Source organism: Papaver somniferum, chromosome 6, assembly GCF_003573695.1.
Source record: "Papaver somniferum cultivar HN1 chromosome 6, ASM357369v1, whole genome shotgun sequence".
NCBI lineage: Eukaryota > Viridiplantae > Streptophyta > Magnoliopsida > Ranunculales > Papaveraceae > Papaver > Papaver somniferum.
The window spans coordinates 110,088,158-110,109,032 of NC_039363.1; the positions used below are offsets into that span (position 1 = coordinate 110,088,158).

Here is a 20,875-nt window from a genome sequence, read left to right on the forward strand (position 1 = left end):
ATATGAAGAATACAAAGAAGAAGTAAGTGATGCTAAGGCCGAGCGAAATGATGAAGATAAAAATTAGTCATTCTTCACTTGCTTGTAAATTCTTTTTTATGTATCTTGTATATCTTCATGTTTCTTGGAATGAACATGTCTTTTGGAATGAGCACCTTTTAAGTGTTAATCTTTGTTCCTTTAATATATGTTCCCTTTGATTTATATTTGTATTCGCTCATAGCTTTAACATTCTTTAAAATTTCATTCTTTCTCGCACGTGCATGAGACTATCAAATGGGGAAAATAACATTCCTCTTACACTAGTGGAAAATGGATATTTTAAGTCTGTTTGAGATTTATAAATATGACTTCCTAGGGCTTTCTTAATTGATAGAGATTTCAAGGAAAAACGTTTCTATATAAAAAATTAGGAAAAGTGATAAGAGCTCCCTTGGAAGTCTTAATACTAGGGGAAAGTTTAGTAAATCGGAGGAGCTTCTAGAAGAAATATAATTAAGTCCGCGTGTGGACTGTGGAGATTTTTTACGTGGTCTTAGTTTTAGGCGAGATGCCCAAGGTTAGAAGATATTTTCCCCTTTCTTTGATTTCTATCCCTGCCTCTGCTACTACTGGACAGATATTCTCTCTCTCTCTCGGTCTCTCGATCTCTCAGATTTCTTTTTCTTTCTTCCATTCGATTCATTGTCATAACATTGAATCGAATATCTGTTCCCAATAATATTAATCAGAGTTATCTTTCCTAAACCTATATCTCAGAAACAAACCGATCTTCATAAACCAAACCCAATCTTTCAATAATACGTTTGAACCCTAGAAGTTTGATTTTCTCTGACATAAACCTTAGAAAACGAAATCTCTATACTTTATGCACGACCTATTGCTGACTAGTCCAAGAATATGAGTTTATAAAATCCTAGATTCTTCGTAAGTGCTGATGCTATGAGTTTGATTTTTATATATATTATAATTTTTTTTTTTCAAGAATCCTCAATTTTTATATTTCTTCATTTGATTTCATGGAGTTCAAATAATGGGTTTGGTTCTAATTTCAGTTTTATGATCTGAGTTGTGAGTTAGATTACTATATTCGTGTACAATCTGGTTGTATTGATTTTCTTGGGTTTATTTTTGTTTTGATTTGGCTTGTGTTGATAGTATTCCATTATTTAGATCTAAAACTTGTTGGATTTACAATGAATTTGGTTTATGTTTCTTTTGAGAAGATATTGAGAAGATTAGTCAAAAGAAGAGAAGTAGGAAGAATTAGATTTTGGAGGGTTCTCAAGCACAACAGTTTCATGGTAAGATAGATTTGTACTCGATTTATCTACCTAAAGATGAGTCTTCTACTTGTTTTGTAATATGTATTGCACTTTCATGTCATTGATATTACAATTTGGTGTTATGTTTTTTTGGCTGTTGCAGGTGAGCCATCTAAATGACATTGGTAAGAGATTAGACAGGGAATCAGTAAAGTGCAACCCACTTTAACAGAAATCAGTGAACTAGTGATGCTTCCAAGCCGTGTTCCAAGCGTTGTGGAATACCTTGTCCAGTGGGAGGAATTATTATCTACGCTGCACATGTTATGTCTTCTTAGAAACTGATTATGTGAAACTGCGTCCCTTTGTTATTCAATGAATTGGTAGTGGCATTTAGTTGGGTTCTTCAGTTTACTAAGAGGCTTTTCAGCATTATTTCAATTATTATATTACTTTTCATGCTTGCATAGGATAAGAATCAGATTTACCTGTCATCCGTGAAACATCCAACGTAATTGCATTAGGGAGCTGAATTCGGGTGAGCTTTTGTCCAAACAAAAGTTTCATTAGTACCAAATTCGTTAGAATATTGTAGCTTTATTAGGATTTGCTAATTGCTATTAATGTTACTACTTGGGGTAAATTGTGCGCTAATATTTCTAGTATTATGAAGATTTATGTCAAAGTGATTGTTTTACTCTTGAAATTGAGTTGGATTTTTTTTTGTGTACAGATTGATGGGGGATCAAATGTTGAGAAACTTGGGGTTGCAAAACATCCAAACTTTTATTAAAATGGTGCTGACATTTATGTTAGCATCTCTCTTTCCTTGGGATTGCATCAAACTTGGATTTGATCTTGTATTGGGTACCTCCAATGTAGACGATGGATCGTGCGGTCACTTAACAAAGGTAACTCACTTATCCATCCATTCTAATATGAGATACTAAGAAGGTTTTTAATTCCCACTTTTGTATTTAAGGGTAAGGCATGTACCTTAAACCTTGTTTGCTGAAGCTCTATAAGTATTCTCTATTTAAATTAATTGCTTTGTCATGTTCTATACCTTTTACTAGTAAACAAACTTGAGCAACTGATTCGATCGGGAAGTGCTTTTACTGTGTTGCAGTATAGTTGTAGCTCTGGAGATATAAATCACAATTAATGGAAGCATTGATAAGCCGGATCTTCGAGTATTTCTGAATTGGGATGAAGTCCATCTCGATTTTCCATTGTCAAGATACCCCTCCAACTCATCCAACTGGTACGTTGGATCCTGTATGATTCAATTATAGTTAGGTATACAACTTGATGCAATTTTGGTACTCTTTTGTTGTTATATAACTTTTAATTTTGACCATTGTCCAGTGTTTATTAGGTATTGGTTCATTGAGGGTTGGGTTGAATTCTTGACAACTGCAGTGTCTATCAGGTACTGTTTTATTGTGAACCACCTATTAGTTTTTTTTTTTGTAATGTTGGTACTGCTTCTCATCCTCATTAGGTATTATTTTTACTCTTAATGTCTATACCTTTTGGTTTATTTCAGAAGCACAAGATAGATAAATCTATGGATATGGAGTTGCATCGAAATGTTAATTGTAGATCTTGTCAAAGGTAACCACTTGGTAAGTATTGCGTTGTAGACATTACTTCTACTATTGTTGTTGAAACGCTTTAACATATAAGCTGGTTTAACTAGACACTTGATTATTATAGTATTGTGGAAGTAGAACCACATGTTAAAACTCTTAGATGATAATCACTATAAATTATAAGGAAGTTGTTTCTGAGAACACTTTATATGTAATAAAGGTTTACTTGTACACCTTACTCTATCGTTTAGAACGTTGTTAAATTACTAATGATAAGGCATATTTTTGCTACATGTATGTCATACCCATCAGTTATGAAGCTTAGGTATATTGATTGTGTTGCCTTCAAGCTATAAGTTCTTCTTTTGTTTTTTAGTTCTGATATAAATATGTATGAGTGTACTTGTGTCCATTTTAGCAAGCGTATAATATATTGGCTAATAAATTCTATTTGTGATTGCAGGTTCTAGATATTGGACTGGAACAACTTAAACTCTACATGGCTGAAACAAAGTTGAAATGGCAGAAGTAATTAAACCGGGAAAAGTTCTGTATGAACAATTAAAATCAGGTTGGTCACTTCTCTTTGCATTTTCAAAATGTTAAATGAATACTTTATCCTTCAGGGTGAAGGTCATTTTGTTTATGCTATCTAGCTATACTTATAATGAGGAAATACTTTTTCTCTACAGAAGAGGAAGCTAGCTGAAACGTTAGGATCCAAATGGAGGAGCAAGGATGAGCTAAAGCGCTTTTATGAAGCATATGGGAAAGACTTCATTTTTGTTTTTTCTTGTATTTGCTTTGTTACTTATGTTAACAATAGTAAAAATGGCAAAATAACAAATCTGGATCTTGGGTGATTGTTGATTCTTGAAGTAGTATAATATGTATACAAATTGTTCTTCACTATTATATTTGATTCTAGTTTTGTATTCAGCTGAATCCAAAGATGATTCAGCTGAATCAATTTTCTTTTTTTATAAAATATAATCCGACAAAACAACTGTGTCAATCAGCGTTACTCTGTAACTGATGAAGGTAGTCGTAAATGAAAGAATTTTTAGTGTTCCAGACACAGTCGTATTGTCAATCAGAATTTTTAGTGTTCCGAACACAGTCCTTTTTAGCGATTCTAAGTCTATTTTTGGCAGACTTTTCTTTTGTATTTTCCACTAGTGTTATGTTTGCATTCCCATTCTTGCCTCTGTTAGTTGTCACATATTGATAGGATGATGAACATAATGTCACCCCCATGCGAAGTTATTCGCAGCACAATCATTTTCCTGCAAAACAAAGTTAGCATTTTTTTTTACGAGGTCTTATTTTTCCTTCCTAATTAAAGGTCTTATTTTTCCCAAAATTTTCTTTGTTCTTGTGCGACGAAATCGCAGGACGTCTTTACACTGTAGTGTATCGACCCATTGATCTCGGCTTATCTTTTCTTGTACTATTACCTCTTTAGGTCTCTTATGTACGTAAATATGAAAAGCCTTAATACCCCCATGAGTAAAATGCCTCATGACATTTACGTCTTTTGACACAATTCAGATCCCTAATGTAGGGTGTCGTCCTTATATCCCCCCTGGTTTCCCCTTCAAGGAAGCTTGCCTCTACCGGGTTAAGGTTGGATCCTCCCATACGGTAATAAAACAACCAGTTGATTTCGCAGTCTCTTATCCCTCCACCGATAAGGTTTATGGTTTCGAGTCTCTTTTCCCCGACTATGACGTGCGATAGGTCTTACTTTTTGCCTCTTGCATTTATGCGAACTAGGTTGCACGCCACATTCGGATGCCTAGCCTCCCTAGTTAGAATTTTTATTCCTGTTTCCTTCTATTAAGGTCTTATTATTAGGACTTACATTTGCCTTCTCTTGATATGATATCATCATATGAAAATAAATTTTTTCATTCCATTCTTATTTTTGAGTTATACAACTCTAGTATATAGAATTCTTATTAAGTTCTTACTCATGAAGAAAAATACTTCCGCCTTTCATACTATTCACTTGTTTCTTTCATGTTTTGCATCTCTTTGAGTTCGCATATGCTTCTCAGAACATTATTTCGCATGATCTCTTCGATCTCCTCTGTGCGAGAATCATCGCACACTTCACTTTTTTCCTGAGAACACAACTTCTGTCTCTGCATTCGTTCTCCTTTTTTAGGAATAATCTCTCTTTCTCGTTTGGTATTATTATTCGCAGAAGATTTTGCTTCAATATCCTGCTTATCTGTTTTTCCACCCTTAGACACTACATCCACCATTAATCCTTCACCTCTTTGACTATCTTTAGCATGCTTCTTCCAATTTGTTCGTTTTCATTGTCGCTCTTCGCACTTGTCAATATCAATTTCCTGACAACTTCTACCTTCATTTGTATGTCCTCTTATTATTCCAAGACCTTGAGGTAAAGGAATTTTATGCACTGATGGAATGTCGAAGCCACACCCAAGATACTATGAAACCATGGACTCCCAATCAAAGCATTATACGGTGACTCAACATCAACAACACATAATATAATTTCTGTTGGAAGACTTTGTAGAGGAATTCGAATTGTTACTTCTCCTTTTGGCTTATTCGCAGCACCATTAAAGCCGTAAGTTTTATAAGTTGAAGGAATTAATTCGTCATCCCTCCCACCCATAATCTTGTATGTATGATAAAAGAGAATATCAACAGAACTCCCCGGATCTATGAGTATTCTATTTATATCCCAAGTATTCGCTTCATCTTCTTCGTCATCCTCTACTTTAGCCTTCGGATTAATCCCTAACCTTACTACTAATGGAAATTCATGTGGTTCTCCTGCTCCTGGTGTTTCTTCCGTACTGAACGAAATAGTCTGCTTTTGCCAATCTTTTATTGGTGATACATTCACAGGGTTAAGGATTTATCTTCCATCATTGTCTCTCGCATGCACCCGACTTAAGATGTTATCATGAAAATCTTCTATATTCTTGAACGAATGTGTAATCGAATTACAATATAGGTTCTTCACCTTCGCACCAACTTCAATTATGTATGTATTCTTTCCTTTCTACGCACCATATGCATTTCCTCCTGGTAGTGGTGGTGGTAAATTCTGTGGTTGCTGCGTTAAGAAGTGATCCAGTTTTTCTTGCTCAATCATTCGTAGTATGATTTTCCTCACATTTCTACAATTACTTGTTGTGTGACCATGAAAGCGATGATATACACAGAATTATTTTCTCCTTCTGCCTGGTGGTGGCTCATCTCCTACATTATGTGGTTCAGGAATTTCTTCCATTAATATAACAACTTCCCAGATTTTGTCTATTATAGTATTCAACTTTGGAAAGTTTATCTGTTCCTAGACTATTTCCCCAGTTCCTTGTTTCCTATTATAATATGGTTGTTGGCCTCCATAACCTTCTGGAGGGTTATCCATTCTTTGAATCTTATTATTTCCTCCGCGATTTTGGAATTGTTTTTCTTTGCATTCTCTTTCGAATTCTTCTTGATCTGCGCTACCCATGGCCACCAGCTTTTGTTCCACCTCTTTAATGTTCTTTCCTTAACTTTCCTGTGATGTACTCGCAACAACATTTGTCATCCTTGGAAGTAAACTTGCATTCCCACTATTCGCATTAGGAATCGCAATTGGGTAAGACTCCATATCTCTCTCCTTATCCTCAAGTGCTATATACTCCTCTTGAAATTCGCGCAGCTCTGACATTGTTATGGTATCCTTTATCCTGAAGATCTGTGTATATAATAAATATGTAGGAAAAATAACATTGATAAAGGCTAGTATAAGATTTCGTTCATCTACTCGTCTTGCCATTTCAGTACACATGGTCCTCCAACGCGTGGTTAGATGACGCAAACTCTCATTGATCCTTCTGCGAAGTCCAAAGGCCGTCTCAGTCCCTGGTCTTAACATATTATTACTGATATATTGTCTCAAAAAGACGTTCTGTAAATGACGAAATGATATAATGGTCCCCACTGGGAACCCTTCGAACCATTGCATAGCTTCCCATGTTAAGCTCGCAGGAAAATACTTACACAATACTGCATCATTCTCTTCCCATTGCAACATAGATCGGCTGTAAGCTTTTATGTGTTGTACTGCACATGTGCTTCCATCAAATATACTTGTGAATAATGATAAATTTCCCTTAGGTGGTATTATTACAATTTGAATTTGCCTTGCAAAGGTTGTTTTTCCATCTTCCAATATTGCTTCCTCTAACAGTCTCCTTCCACCATTTCTTCGCGCAGTCATCATTTCTCTTAGTTCTGCCATTTCTTTAAGAATTTATTGACTCATAGTTTGATGTAAGTCCTGTCGCATAGGTCTTTTTAATCTCGCTTGCCTCAATCTATTCTCATGATTATTTTGTCGCGTGGCCTCTTGTATCTCTCTTTCTTCAGCTTCTTCTCTTCTTCTCCTACGCCTTTCTCTTTCATCTCTCATACGTTCACGAATATCATTATTTCTTTCATCCTCTTCTTTGTGTGCATATTGATCTCTTAATATTTCTCTAACCTTGCAATAGAATTCTCCCTTGTTCTGGATCATTTTCTTCATCATTATCTGACTCATAGTGTGTGCGATATCGTTCGCCTGCATTTTGACGTCTGTTATTCCTTTGACCTTCTTGTCGGCGATGGTGTTCACGCGGTTGCTCATATCTGTCATGTTCTATGCGTCTTTCATCGCGTTGATCTTGTAAAATATCACCTACTTATAAGTTCGCATCAATATTACCTAAAGGTTGCTCTCGCCTAGCATCTCTTTGATTAGATTGACTTCGTCTTGATGAACTTCTTCTTGTCCTAGATCTTGATCGTGTAGCACTTCTTGATCTATGTTCTTGCGATCTGATGTTCTCTTCTCTTAGATCATCATTCTGACGTATCAAGTTCGCACGCTCTTCCTCTTCTCTTTGCCATTGTGCAATCAATCTTTGCTTAAGTTCTGCAATTGTCATATTTTCTTCATTTCCTTCAATCCTTCCTGCATCTCCAGTTCTTTGTTCCTCTTCATTAGTAGAATTCGTTCGTGCAGTATGAACACTCACTCGATCGTAATCAATATCATTGTTCCGCTCTTGTATACATTGAGGTCCAATTGGAGTTGCATTTCTTTGATTTCTCTTTCTCCTACCTCTGGTTGTTCAGGAATTTCACCTCTTCTTCTTTTAGTAACTCTTTTACTCCTACTATTATCGCCGTTCGTTCAGCAGTAGATCCGATTCGTTCCATCATCAATTTTTTGTATTAACGAATGAAAGATTATTTTAAAGAGAATTGAAAGGTTCTAACGATGAAAATCTCAATTGTTTAAAGAAAAATGTTAGATCTAAAATTCTGTAAACTTGATTTCTAAACGAATTCACCAACAGGGTATATCACTCCGAGCTGTTTCTAGCGCCAAAATGTAGTTGCAGAAAATCCTACAACCACATCCATACAAGAATCTAAACAATACACTAAGAAATCATGGTGAAAATCATTCATTTACTCATTAAAATCTTAAGTTGATAATACAAAGACTTTACTTGATCTCCCTTCAGGCGTTAAAGGAGCTGATGGTAAGGAGATTATTGATCCCAAAAAACATAAACTTTCTCTCTCCTAATTTCTTGTCTAACACACTTTCTGAGATCTCTCTCATTACATGATAGCCCTTCCCTTTATATAGGATTTTACATAGTGGATGACAGCTAATAGATCCCCTATTTTCAGAATCACTGTGCGTTACAATCGCTCATATACATTCACTCAACTTCGCACACTTTACACTTCGCATAGATCTTCACACTTTACTCGTGATTATGCTGACATCATCAAGTACGTCATCTCAATTTTACTATGTGCGATGATCTTCGCTTATATTACATTACTTTTACTTCGCATACACAATGAATGTGCGATATTTCACTCCTACATGCTTATACACATAAATGTCTAAACAAATGAAAGCAATAATTTTTCCTTCCACTTAGGGGGAGCGTGTCAGGCAAACATAAATGTCGAACCAATCCGTATCGCCTACCTTGATGTCAGGAACAACCTATTTAGAGTAAGAAAACCTGGGCAAAAGGATCCTACCTCAATCCCTCTCATAACCCAATTATACTAAGAAGCTTACAAGATAAGATTGGAGCTCTGATTTCGTAAGTAACTCATTTATAGATAGGGAGAAAAAAATCTCCAATGGTCCCTTGTGTCATTTTTTTCACTAAATAGATTGTACTAATAAGATAATTAATCATGTCAATTTGGTAAGATACATCCATTTATTCCTCTGTTTCAGCATTTGTTTTGAGATGTATACCCCTTGGCGGGCCTTAACCTCATCTCAGCTTCTTGTTTGTACTTGTACCGTGGTACACCTTCACATGCTTTTGTTTCTTTTTCGTCTCTTTACGAGTCCAGAATGAAAAAAATTGTTATCGAAAAGTAAGTGTCTTCATATCTGCAAGTTGAGCTGCAGACAGGTGAAGGAAAAATGGTACCACCACTAGACACAACAGTGAGAGGAAGATTTTGATTTGAAGTTAAATTCCATGAGAAAAGCCATGTGCAACAGTGCGAGCATAAAGCATGTAGGTCCCACTCTTCTTAGCTTCTAAACCTCAAAGTCCTTCTGAAAGGACAATCCAACGAACTTCTATAAATACCCACAAACTCCAAGCAATCATATCCATCTTCAAATTCTTCTATTACATCTTTCAGCACTCATCACAAGCAAAACTTTCACATCTCATTGTTAATCATTAATCTCTTTGCCAAAATGGGTCTTATGCGTTCAATGGTTTCACAATCAAAGCAAATTCTCAAATTACAATCTCTCAGAAACCAATCATCATCGGTAGTTCCTAAAGGACATTGCGCTGTTTACGTCGGAGAAACCGAGAAGAAGAGGTTTATTGTTCCTCTATCTTACTTGAACCATCCTTCGTTCCAAAACTTGCTAAGTTGTGCAGAGGAAGAGTTTGGGTTCGATCATCCAATGGGAGGACTTACAATTCCTTGCAACGAAGACGCTTTCATTGATCTGACTTCTCAACTGAATTCTTCTTGAGAACAAATATAATTAGATAACAGTAGCTTAATTGTAGACTATTTTTTTAGCAAAGGGTTGTATTCCAACCCATGTAACATACTACTTTTTTCTTGGGAAGAGTATAATTGAAAGACTCTCCCATTGAAAGTACTAATTAATACAAACTTTTCTCATTTCCATAATTCCGTATTTTGCTTTGCATCAATTTTAATCCTACAACAGTAGAGGATCTACATGTTGCTTACAAGGGAAATTGAGCTTCTGTTATTTTACCGTTAAAAATTGTTCTGCCATAAGTTTCTTCCCAAGGTCATGACTTAATCAGATCAAAAACGAAAGTTGGGTGTGCGAAAGTAACAGAAAAAACTTGGGAAAGTTCACTTGTCAGGATTTCGGGTACGTAGGTAAACGTGACTGGCATAAATTTTCACGAATCTCTCTGATTTCTAAGAAAATCAGCACAGATTTTCTTAGGACATTGCAGGGAAAGTGATGAGCTGAGGTCATAAGTCATTTCCGGCCTTTCTTCTTTTGTTTTTTTGTTACCAAACTCACAGAAAAGTGAATAAATGTAATCCCTTTTGAATGCATTAAGCAATTTTGGGATAAGATATATACCAATCCCCCTTTTTTTTTTCTCACTCTGCGCTACTTATTTACTTAGCATTTTTGAAGTAACACAATTCATACTCTTGGATTATAACATTCACCTGGCGGATAAACTATCCCAAAGGTTTAGGACATTTATGCACCTCACACTACAAGAAAAGTTGGATTAAGCGACCCGTCATTTTTGGTTGGAAAAGCCCATATTGAGTCGCTCTAACCCTTAAAGCGACTTAATTTGGCTCTCGCTCTCGAATTGCAAAAGGTGAGATTTCTACAAGTGTAAAGCAGCTTGGCAATCGCTTTAGTAATCAAGCAATTATCACATAGCGTCTTTTTTCTTAATTGCTTCATGGCTAGACCGACCTTCCTAGAGCAAGCAAAATAGTGATCGCTTTAAAGCTAGACCAACCAAAATACAGCAAGTAAAACGCTGATCACTTCATAGATAAACCAACGATAATAGAGCAAGTAAAACGCCGATCGCTTCATAGATTGACCAACCATAATAGAGCAAGTGAAATACCTGAAGTTGGTTGCTTACATTTTTGAGCTACCAAATTTTTTGCCCTGAAGTTAGTTCCTTACATTTTTGAGCTACCGAAGTTGGTTGCTTACATTTTTGAGCTACCAAACTTTTTTCCCTGAAGTTGGTTGCTTACATTTTTGAGCTACCAAACTTTTTACCCGTTACATCTGTTGTTCTAGTGTCGGAAGTATCTGGCCGATTTCGATTTAGATAATCCCAAATTGAAATTAAAATTAAAATTACAATTAAAATTGATACTAAAACAAATTATGAACCAAATTAAAAACTGAATCAAGTTTTATTGTATCACATAGATCAATTTACATCATTTCTTTAAAAAAAAAAATCTTTACAGGAACAAAAAGATCAAAAATACAAACTAATTATTACATTTTCCTTAATTTTGAAACAAAAGATGAACACTACTTCGACTTTGTAGCTCCAAGCTCATAATAAAAAATTCATATTGCCATCATTCTTGTGTTTAAGTTCCTCTCTGATCATTCATCATTCAAGTGTAAAGAAACCAGCAAATCCTGAATCTCCACAACTTGTAGTCTGCTCTTTGCCCAAATGGATAGGTGCAGTTAGAGGATACTTGGTAATTAACACCTGTGGAATTGCCAAGAGATTCAAACAAGTTATTTTTCATGAGAAACACAAAGAGATGAGATTGATACTATGAACTTAACAAACTGCAGAAAAAAAATGAACCAGAATAACAAAAAGCGAAATGCACAGTTAGTTCTTACATATAGGATCATTTGCTTAAGTGTTTCAAGCCAGAAGTTGCACTCGTCTCACTCGCTTGTGGTCATTTGAACCTACATTACAAACAAAGTCATAACCTGTAATGAGCATCCAAGGTTCCAAGGAATTAATTGGAAACTTGTAGTTGCCTCCTGTTGTGCAACGTAATTTCTTTTGGTCCCATAAAACCAAATCATTTAACCATCTTCCAACCTCTTCTTTTACACAAATACAACAATCTTTGTGTATTTTGGTAAATTGTTCCCTCATTATGTGCACTATGATAAGAATTTGCATAGAACATACAAAGACTACATATGAATACGATTTTATAGAGCGGTTCTCTGCATGAAAGTGGACTTCACACGAGTTCCTTCTGTGGTCACAAAATAATACTGATGATAAGTTTATCTAGACTATTTACCTGGATCTGTAAGTCAGTAACAAAATCACCATTGTCCAGCATGGCAAAGCTGAATAAGCTTATCAGATGCATTCTTAGATATGTCCAAAATGTTAAGAAGACATATATCTCTTGATTAAGTTTGCTTTCTCCTTTACAAAAACATCCAAAAGAATATGTGAAGTTTTGAGTAAGGGAAAGAGTTGTAACCTACCAGGAACTTTGATGTATCAACTGACTGAACGATAGGTGGAGGAGTTGCAGGCGCTGTAGTTGCAACTGTTTGCGATGGCTGAGCAGGACTTGGAGCTTTCATTGTGCACCCATTGCAGGTCGTTGAGAAAATCCTGCTGCAGTGTTATTCTCTCCTGGCATAAAAGTCCTTTGCGCAGGTATAGGTGCAGGTCCATGAGACACTGTATGGCCTGGAGTGGAACCCATTTGAGCAACAGTTGCAGGAGGAATGTCTGTCTGGAAACAAACAAAAAAGGATTACAGTTGAGATAATGAGAAAAACAACAGGACCATTGTCGATAGGGCTTAGGAGGCATAATTTTGACTAAAAGAAACAAAACCAATGACTTCCTGATCTACAAAAACTAGGAACAAAGAACCAAAATCTATACCAGTCTGAACCATATGCTGAAAGACACCAACAACACCACCCAACGCTTCCCCAGCAGGTGCTACCATCTTTGTTCGGATCTGTAAATTAACAAAAGTAGTACATCTGAGAAACTAATCCATCTTAGAAATTTTGTATAAAACATAGTTAAGTATAGTAGTTAAGATATAATAAACGACAACATGTATACAGTGCATTATAAGACAGCAAGAAAATATCCATTTTTAAACTTTTGGGTGAACTTCATTAATGGTTTAATTATTTAATCCACAATATCCGTAATAAATGGCCAAAGATAAAAAGTTTTAAAACACTCGCCCTAAATGCATAAATCAAATGATAGGACTTGTGGAATTTTGTCATTATTTGGTTCAGAAGATATTAATAATTAAAAACAAAACTAGAAGTTAATAGTTGAATACGGGCATGTCCCGTATCCATAGGCAAGCAAAGAATGGTTACAGTGATGCCACCATATCCATAGGCAAGCAAAGAATGGTTGTAGTAATGCCATATGCATCACCGGCAATAAACCTTTCAAAGTTGGTAGCTTCCTCATTCCCAGTCCATTCATTTTTGAAAATACACAATCTAGTTAAGATAATTCAAGCATTGTTTTGAAATTGAAAAACTTGAACAAAGATTAAAGTATATCTTATACCTTCTGCATCTTTATCTGCTTCTTTATCAGCCTCAATTGAATCATACCACCTCAAATCCCTAGATTCATTAGCTGCGTTTACTGCCGATTCCAAGACTTCAATCACCCAAAACAAAAACACAAAAAACATTTCAGAGACCAGATAAAACTAATTAGACATACTTAAGCAATCAAAGAAAGAAACCTCAGATTTTGATGAAAAAATGAGAGCGAAAAATTAATAAAAGAAGTAAGAAATTGGGGGTTTGTTACCGTATCAAGGAGATTGAGACAGTGCCGATTTCTTCTCTGAATCCACCACCAACCTTCTCAAATCAACAACAAACACCAGATTTCTTCTCTGATTTCTTCAATAGCGACCAAATCCAAATCAGTGACATAAAATCTCGTGTAATAAGAATTCAAGCTAACCCCATATCTTGATTCTTCCATAACTCTCATTGTCTGACAAATATATGGTGTCAATATCGAACCCAATCAAACCTAGGGTAACGGATTTCAGAAAAAAATGCAAAATTTTTAGAATCTTAAAAGAACCAAAATCCCTAAATGCATCGAATAAGAAAAGCCCTAAACAAATTTTGAAAAATAAATTGAAATAACAACGAATCATACTTTCTTGATGATACTGAAGTTTGAAGAGAGTTAAAAAGAGTGATTTCATGTTACTGGTTTGGTTGAAAGAGAGAGAAAGACATGTAGGTGGGTGACTTGTTAGTGTGAGAAACGGGATCTAGTTTAGCAAAAGATGCAGGAGAAGAGTAAATAGAGATGGGATAGAGAAAGGAGGCAGAGAGATAGATTTAGGGTGTTCACTAGAACCCATGAACCTACCGATAGCAGCGACTGCATCTCAATCTTCATTTCCAATCCATTCATCATCAATTAATCGATGTGAGATTTGGTTTCGTTTGTTCAGATGTAGAATTTGAGTTTTTTTCTGAGGGAGGGGAAGATGAGAGACGAGAGAAAAGTGAGTGAATGAAGATAAGTGAGAGAAAAAAAATCGTTTTATCTAAAAGAATTTGAACGGCTAAGATGTGGTAGGAAGGGCTCATACGGATTATGAAAATATTTGGACGGTATAGATTTATGTTAAGAGTGTCATACGGATCAAGGAAAGTGTGTTTTATTTGTGCTTTCTCTGTGTTAATACGAACTCATGTTTTCGGTTTAATTATAAATCTTTGACATGAAAAAAAATCCAAAAAAAATATTAATAAATTAGGACATTGTTATCGACATTCTGATATAAAAAAATCCAAAATATGTATAAGAATGAATCGGAAAAATGAAAAATGAATTCAATAATTAGTGTGTTTCTTTGTGCTTTCCCTTTGTGTTTTTGGGCTTTCTCTTAGTGCTTCCGGTTTGAATTTCGATTAGTCACATAGGTCATGAAGTAATTTTGACAAGTCATACAGGTCATGATGTAGAATTAGTTCACACTGGTAAACTCAGTTATAAGATTCCTAGAGATGGACCACGAAATTCAGAATGGTTCTGTCTTTAAACTTAGCTAGATACATCATCAAAATTGATGAATATAAAACTCGGTGTTGATTCGAACTTCAAATGTGGTATGACAACATATAAACTATGAGCCAAAAATATTCGGGAGGGTTTTGACTTTAAACTTAGCATGATACATTATCGAAATCGATAAATATGAAGCTCAGTGTTGATTCAAACTTCAAATGTGGTATAACGACATATAGGTTATGAACTTAGAAGCTTCGGGAGGGTTCTGACTTCAAAATTAGCTGGATACATCATCAAAATCGATAAATATGAAGCTCGATGTTGATTCGAACTTCAAATGTGGTATGACAACATACAAACTAAGATCCAAGAAGCTCCAGGAGGGTTCTAACTTCAAACTTAGCATGATACATCATCGAAATCAATAAATATGAAGCTCGGTGTTGATTCGAACTTCAAATGTGGTATAACTACATAAAAATTATGAACTTAGAAGCTTCGGGAGGGTTATGACTTCAAACTTAACTGGATACATCATCAAAGTCGATAAATATGAAGCTCGGTGTTGATTCGAACTTCAAATGTGGTATGACAACATACAAACTATGATCCAAGAAGCTTCGGGAGGGTTCTAACTTCAAACTTAGCATGATACATCATCGAAATCGATAAATATGAAGCTCGGTGTTGATTCGAACTTCAAATGTGGCCATGAGTGAACTACTATAAGTCGGAAACTTCGTAAGAACGATGAATCCATCCATTTACATGTAAGATTCCTTTGGAATATACCCTAAAACCTTAAAAAATCTATTTTCTAGCATATTAAAAATACATTTACATGTAAGCGCCGACGGTGTGTTTCGGAGGAGAGGAGAGGTGTTTTTCGAAGGAGAGGAAGAAAGAAAAAGAGAACCAGATATAAATTAGAGTTCGAGTGGTTGAGGGATACAACCAATAATGAAAATTAAAATGATCGACGGACCACATTTTGTTTGATCCACTCATACGGATCAAGAAAAAGATCTTGACAGTTAATATTATATTTGGGATGCTCATACGGATTGAGAAGCAAGTGTGTTTCTGTTTGTGCTAATACGAACTCATGTATCCGGTTTTGTTATCAACATTTGACACGAAAAAAAATCCAAAAAAAATATTAATAAATTTAGGACATTGTTATCAATATTATGATTAAAAAAATCCAAAAGAATGAATCGGGAAAATGCAGTCTATCTCTACTTCTATTTCTTCGGTCTCGATTTAAAAATAGATTCCTGATTATAAATTAGAGCGGACTTGTTATCCGAAACCTACTGTTTGGTTTATACAAGTGCATCTCAATCGATCGACCTTAGTCAATTTCGCCACATAGTTATCTAACAAATAAACCGAATTTTCGTGGCTTCACTTAATTTCACTTGTTATTTGTCAATCTTACCCAATGTCAATCGGCCTCACTCAGATTTTCCCAAAATCATTAGGTTCTTTATTATCTATCATTTTAATTGAATGGTCATCGACCTTAATTAATTAAAGACATTATTTATCAATCTTGTCCAATATTACTGGATCTCACTCAATTTTTCTTAGATTCCATGAGTTTATATGGTTATCGATCTAATAAACTAAATTTCATTCGTTTTGACTTAATTTAACATGTTATCCATCAATCTCACCCAATATCGTTGGACCTCACTCAGTTTCTCTTAGATAGATTGGTTTATCTAGTTATCTATTATTTTAACTGAATGTCCATCGACCTTTGTGTATTTCACCCTTTATCTATCAATGTTATCCAATTCGCTCGACCTTACTCAATTTCTCTTACATAAATTGGTTTATCCAGTTATCCATTATTTTAACTGAATGTCCTTCAGTAGTTCACCGAGGATGGGAACTACCGACAGTAAATCGGGAAAATTGACCAAGTTCCACCGATTTTTTGAAAAAAAGGAATTAATGATATAATTTTAAAATTTTCAAGGTTTTGATAAAACACCTAAATCAATTTCGTGTTAAATTATAGGAAACAGATTTTTCCGATTCTTCCTTTTCTCTGTCCCAAATATTTTTTAATCACGAAATTAGGATATAAATAGTATTTAAGATCATACAAAATTGTGCTAATTACAAAACGAACAAGGAATACGATTTTTCAAATTTATCTGGACAATAGAAAGCCAAGAGCTAGGTAATGATTGGAAACAAATTTGATAATTACCTTCGGTTTTCAGTTAGATAGAATTTCGAGTAATGTATTAGAAATGGACGGGAATGAACAAGTGAATTATTATCGTAGAAAATATGTAGAACATACAAATTTTGGATTGAATACTACGAATGTGTATAAATAAATTGAATGAAAATGATTATCAAAATGAGAAAGAATGGGAAACCCACCTCGTAAAATTACTATAGAACTTATATTGGAAACCCACCTCGTAAAATTTTTACAAATCAAAATTAAACATCTCAACATCAAACATCAAACATTAGATTGGTGATCGCTTCCCTTTCCCATTATTAGAATCATCCACTTTCCTTTTCTGAATTGGTGGTCGCTATACCTTGGTTGCTCAGACAGGTTTTTAGCAGCCAAACATATTTTGAATTGCTGATACATGGTAGCTTGAAGTAAATAGCTACTAACCTACAATTCCACTCGCTATGTAGTACTAGGAAAAATGATGGAGCAACCCACAAATTTAATTAGTAGCTACGATTTAATGGGAGCATGTTAATAGCATCCAAAATTTTTGGTAATTACAAACATGGTTGTTTAACTATTAAAGCTACCAAAATTTTGAGATCTTGCTAAGATTTTGGTCGCTTAAACCAAGTTTTCTTGTAGTGTCAGGTTAGGTCACTGATGCGAGCAAGTAGCTTGTACATGGAATGCATCCTAGCAAGACTCTAGGAGTACTCCTAGGATGTTCTTGTTACAAACTGAATTTTAAAAGTGTTCTAGAATGAGTAAGTAAATTTGAAATTCACTTGCGCCAGAAGGCGTACAGATGTATAATCACCTAGCCGATGTAAGAGTAAAAAATGAAACAAAAAAAATCTGGATTAATTTATTTGAACTAGTTCAAGAAATCTACCGCTAAATTTTCATGCCCTGATGACTGACGCAATAGTGCAATGATGGATCATATCATAATATCAGCAGGTATCTACCAGGATGGTGTATAATCAAGCCATGTTTGGACATATGCATGCATTTATAACTCTGTTGAAACGTAGGCCCAGTGCTCTTGTCATTGCGCGTTACCTCTCTAATTATTAGAAATTAACAGCATCACATGGGATAGTTTTACCTACGAATAAGAGTTAAGATATCAAGTAGGAGTGTGGGCTGCTAAACCGCTGAGAAAGAGGTTTGCGTTTAATTGCATGAGCAAAGCCATGTGATCAACAAACAGGTAGGTCCTGAAACTTGCCCGGTTACCGCATTTCTTTCAATACGCAAAATCCATTTCCAGGGACAAGCAAATAATTGATTCTCCCTTGAAGTCTATAAATACCTACACACCATGAACCATTCATATCCATAAGTCTCCAATTACCTCATTACAAACTCTTACAGCTTTCAGCTACATTTTAACAAGCTTTTTTTTTTTTTTTAAAGATCTTTCACTCTTTAAATTACACTTACTACAATGGGTATCGGTTTACGTACAATGGCCCTTCAATCCAAGCATATTCTAAAAAGGGCATCATCCGTTGTAGACGTCCCAAAAGGACATTGTGTTGTTTACGTGGGAGAGACTGAAAAGAAGAGATTCATCGTTCCGGTATCTTACTTGAACCATCCTGCATTCCAAGACTTATTAAGCCGTGCTGAAGAAGAATTTGGATTCAATCACCCAATTGGAGGTCTCACCATTCCTTGCAAAGTATCCTCTTTCATTGATCTCACTTCTCAAATGAGGGCTACATAAAAAGAGGATGAAAAACAGATAGTTTTCTTGAGATTTAGATAGGCAATTTTTTGTGTAGAGGGGTTGTTACAACCCATGTAAAGAAAACCCTTCTTTTTTTCTTTAATTGACTGTGCAGAGTTAGAAAAGACTCTCCCGTTTAAAGAATCATTAATACAATTTTTATTCATTTAAATCATAAAATTTATTCGTCTAAATCATAAAATCTTAATGAAAACTGTTGTTTATAAAATCTTGAGCCATACATACTGTTGGATATTAAGAGCAACATATATAATCTGTGACTTCCAACCTCCAAGTAACTCAATTCAGTGAACTAACTTATCCCAACATTGGAAAAAAATTAGTTAGCACAACTACGCCTACCTGATTTCCTGGTGTACTTGAAAAATATGGAGTTAGAAGAATTGTGTGGTATGGAGTATGGACATTATAGCCAATCAAAATTTTAAGCAGAAACAATTTTAGTAGACATACGCCAATTTTCAACCAAAAGTTTACGAGAATATTCCTAGCAGACAAAAGCTAGCTTGCCCACTATTGCTGTTTGGAAGGTCCTTGGCGCAGCAATCTCAAGTTAGGACCTCACGATAATCAGTATTCTGGCTTTGCAAGTTAAACTACAGCCACAAATTTATCCAAGAAAAATTATGTTCCTAGCTAACTTGACACTTCAAAGTTTAAACTACTAGGTACCAGACCGCAGAAAAACTGAATCTTTGTTATTTCCTTCAAATTTGGAGGAGACCCAAGAATCAAAATTTGTGAGACCTGAATTGAATTATGATCGAACCTTAATTCTCTCCTGAGCGGAAATTAGAATGCTTATAGATGAATGTACTGGAATAATGGTTTTGTATCAAAAAAGGGAATGACTATCCCGCTCAAAGCAACAAATTTTTTTTTAGTAAAATGGCCAACCGGGGACTAAATTGATCTTCACTATTTGCTACTTTAATAATGGATTTGCAGATATGCACCTTGGTAGAAAGTTCACCGTAGTAGCAAATTTGGATGATCTAGACATCTCAGTTGCTTTTATCAATATCTTTCAAACTTCCGAAAGAAAACAAGAATCTAATAAAAGATTTAGCGAAATTTATTATTCAACTGTTTTAGCGGCAAATAGTACTAGATTGCATGGTGAGCTATGTAAGCAACAATCATTTCATCATAGCATGTATGCATGAGGTAAGTAATCATGTCATATTGAACATATACATGCATGCTATTACTAACTAGTCAGTTTCAGTCATTCCTCATCTTGTTTTGTACAGTAGGCTCAGAACTCATGTCATCCTCTGATTGTTGAAACTTACAAACTAACACCGGCACATGGGCTTGCTTTTTCTATTTAATATTAAGATTATGAATTCACAACTTCAAGTAGGATTGACAACCTTGGATTGGATGGAAGAGTTTGAGAGATTCTCGTTAAATTGGATGACCGAAGCCATGTGAATCATAAACATGTAGGTCCTGAAACTTACCTGATTGCCGGCTTCATCTCAAGACAGAATACCCACTTGAAAGGGCAAATGAAAAAAACTAACACTTGCCCAAACTCTATAAATACCCAATGATTCAAGTTATATATTATCTCTACAAGTCTGTATCTACCTCATCTGAAACTCGTACATCAACCCAATCACCAAACTGTTTTACCATCATTTTTTCCCTTCTCTTCACTTCAAAATGGGTATTCATCTCCGCTCATTCATTTCACAATCAAAGCAAATTCTTAAACTACAATCTCTTATTACTCGGCCAGCATAAAAAATATCAAAAGTAGATGTACCTAAAGGGCATTGTGCTTTTATGTTGGAGACATACAAAAGAAGAGGTTCGTCATTCCACTATCTTACTTGAATCATCGGATGTTTCAAGACTTACTTAGTTGTGCAAAGGAAGAGTTTGGTTTGGATCATCCGATGGGAGGTCTCACAATTCCTTGCAAAGAAGCCACT

At 35.2% G+C, this 20,875-nt stretch overlaps 1 protein-coding gene and 1 long non-coding RNA gene across 6 annotated transcripts; both read left to right on the top strand.

Moving 5' to 3' along the window:
• Positions 1-541: 541 nt before the first annotated feature.
• Positions 542-3,848, top strand: LOC113288830. 5 transcript variants are annotated; one of them, XR_003330722.1, is made up of 9 exons: positions 549-927; positions 1,227-1,304; positions 1,429-1,803; positions 1,999-2,176; positions 2,395-2,529; positions 2,634-2,697; positions 2,815-2,893; positions 3,324-3,431; positions 3,553-3,848. It is a non-coding gene; the product is annotated as an uncharacterized LOC113288830 (long non-coding RNA). The 5 variants fall into 5 exon arrangements; XR_003330724.1 differs by having other exon boundaries at positions 553-927; positions 1,429-1,648; XR_003330725.1 differs by having other exon boundaries at positions 542-927; positions 1,429-2,176; positions 2,395-2,564; positions 2,644-2,697.
• Positions 3,849-9,554: 5,706 nt separating this feature from the next.
• On the top strand, positions 9,555-10,090 carry LOC113288831 (auxin-responsive protein SAUR21-like). Its single transcript, XM_026537954.1, has one exon. The coding sequence runs from the start codon at positions 9,636-9,638 to the stop codon at positions 9,924-9,926; it is 291 nt and encodes a 96-aa protein (XP_026393739.1). The 5' UTR covers positions 9,555-9,635; the 3' UTR covers positions 9,927-10,090.
• The last annotated feature ends 10,785 nt before the right edge of the window (positions 10,091-20,875 follow it).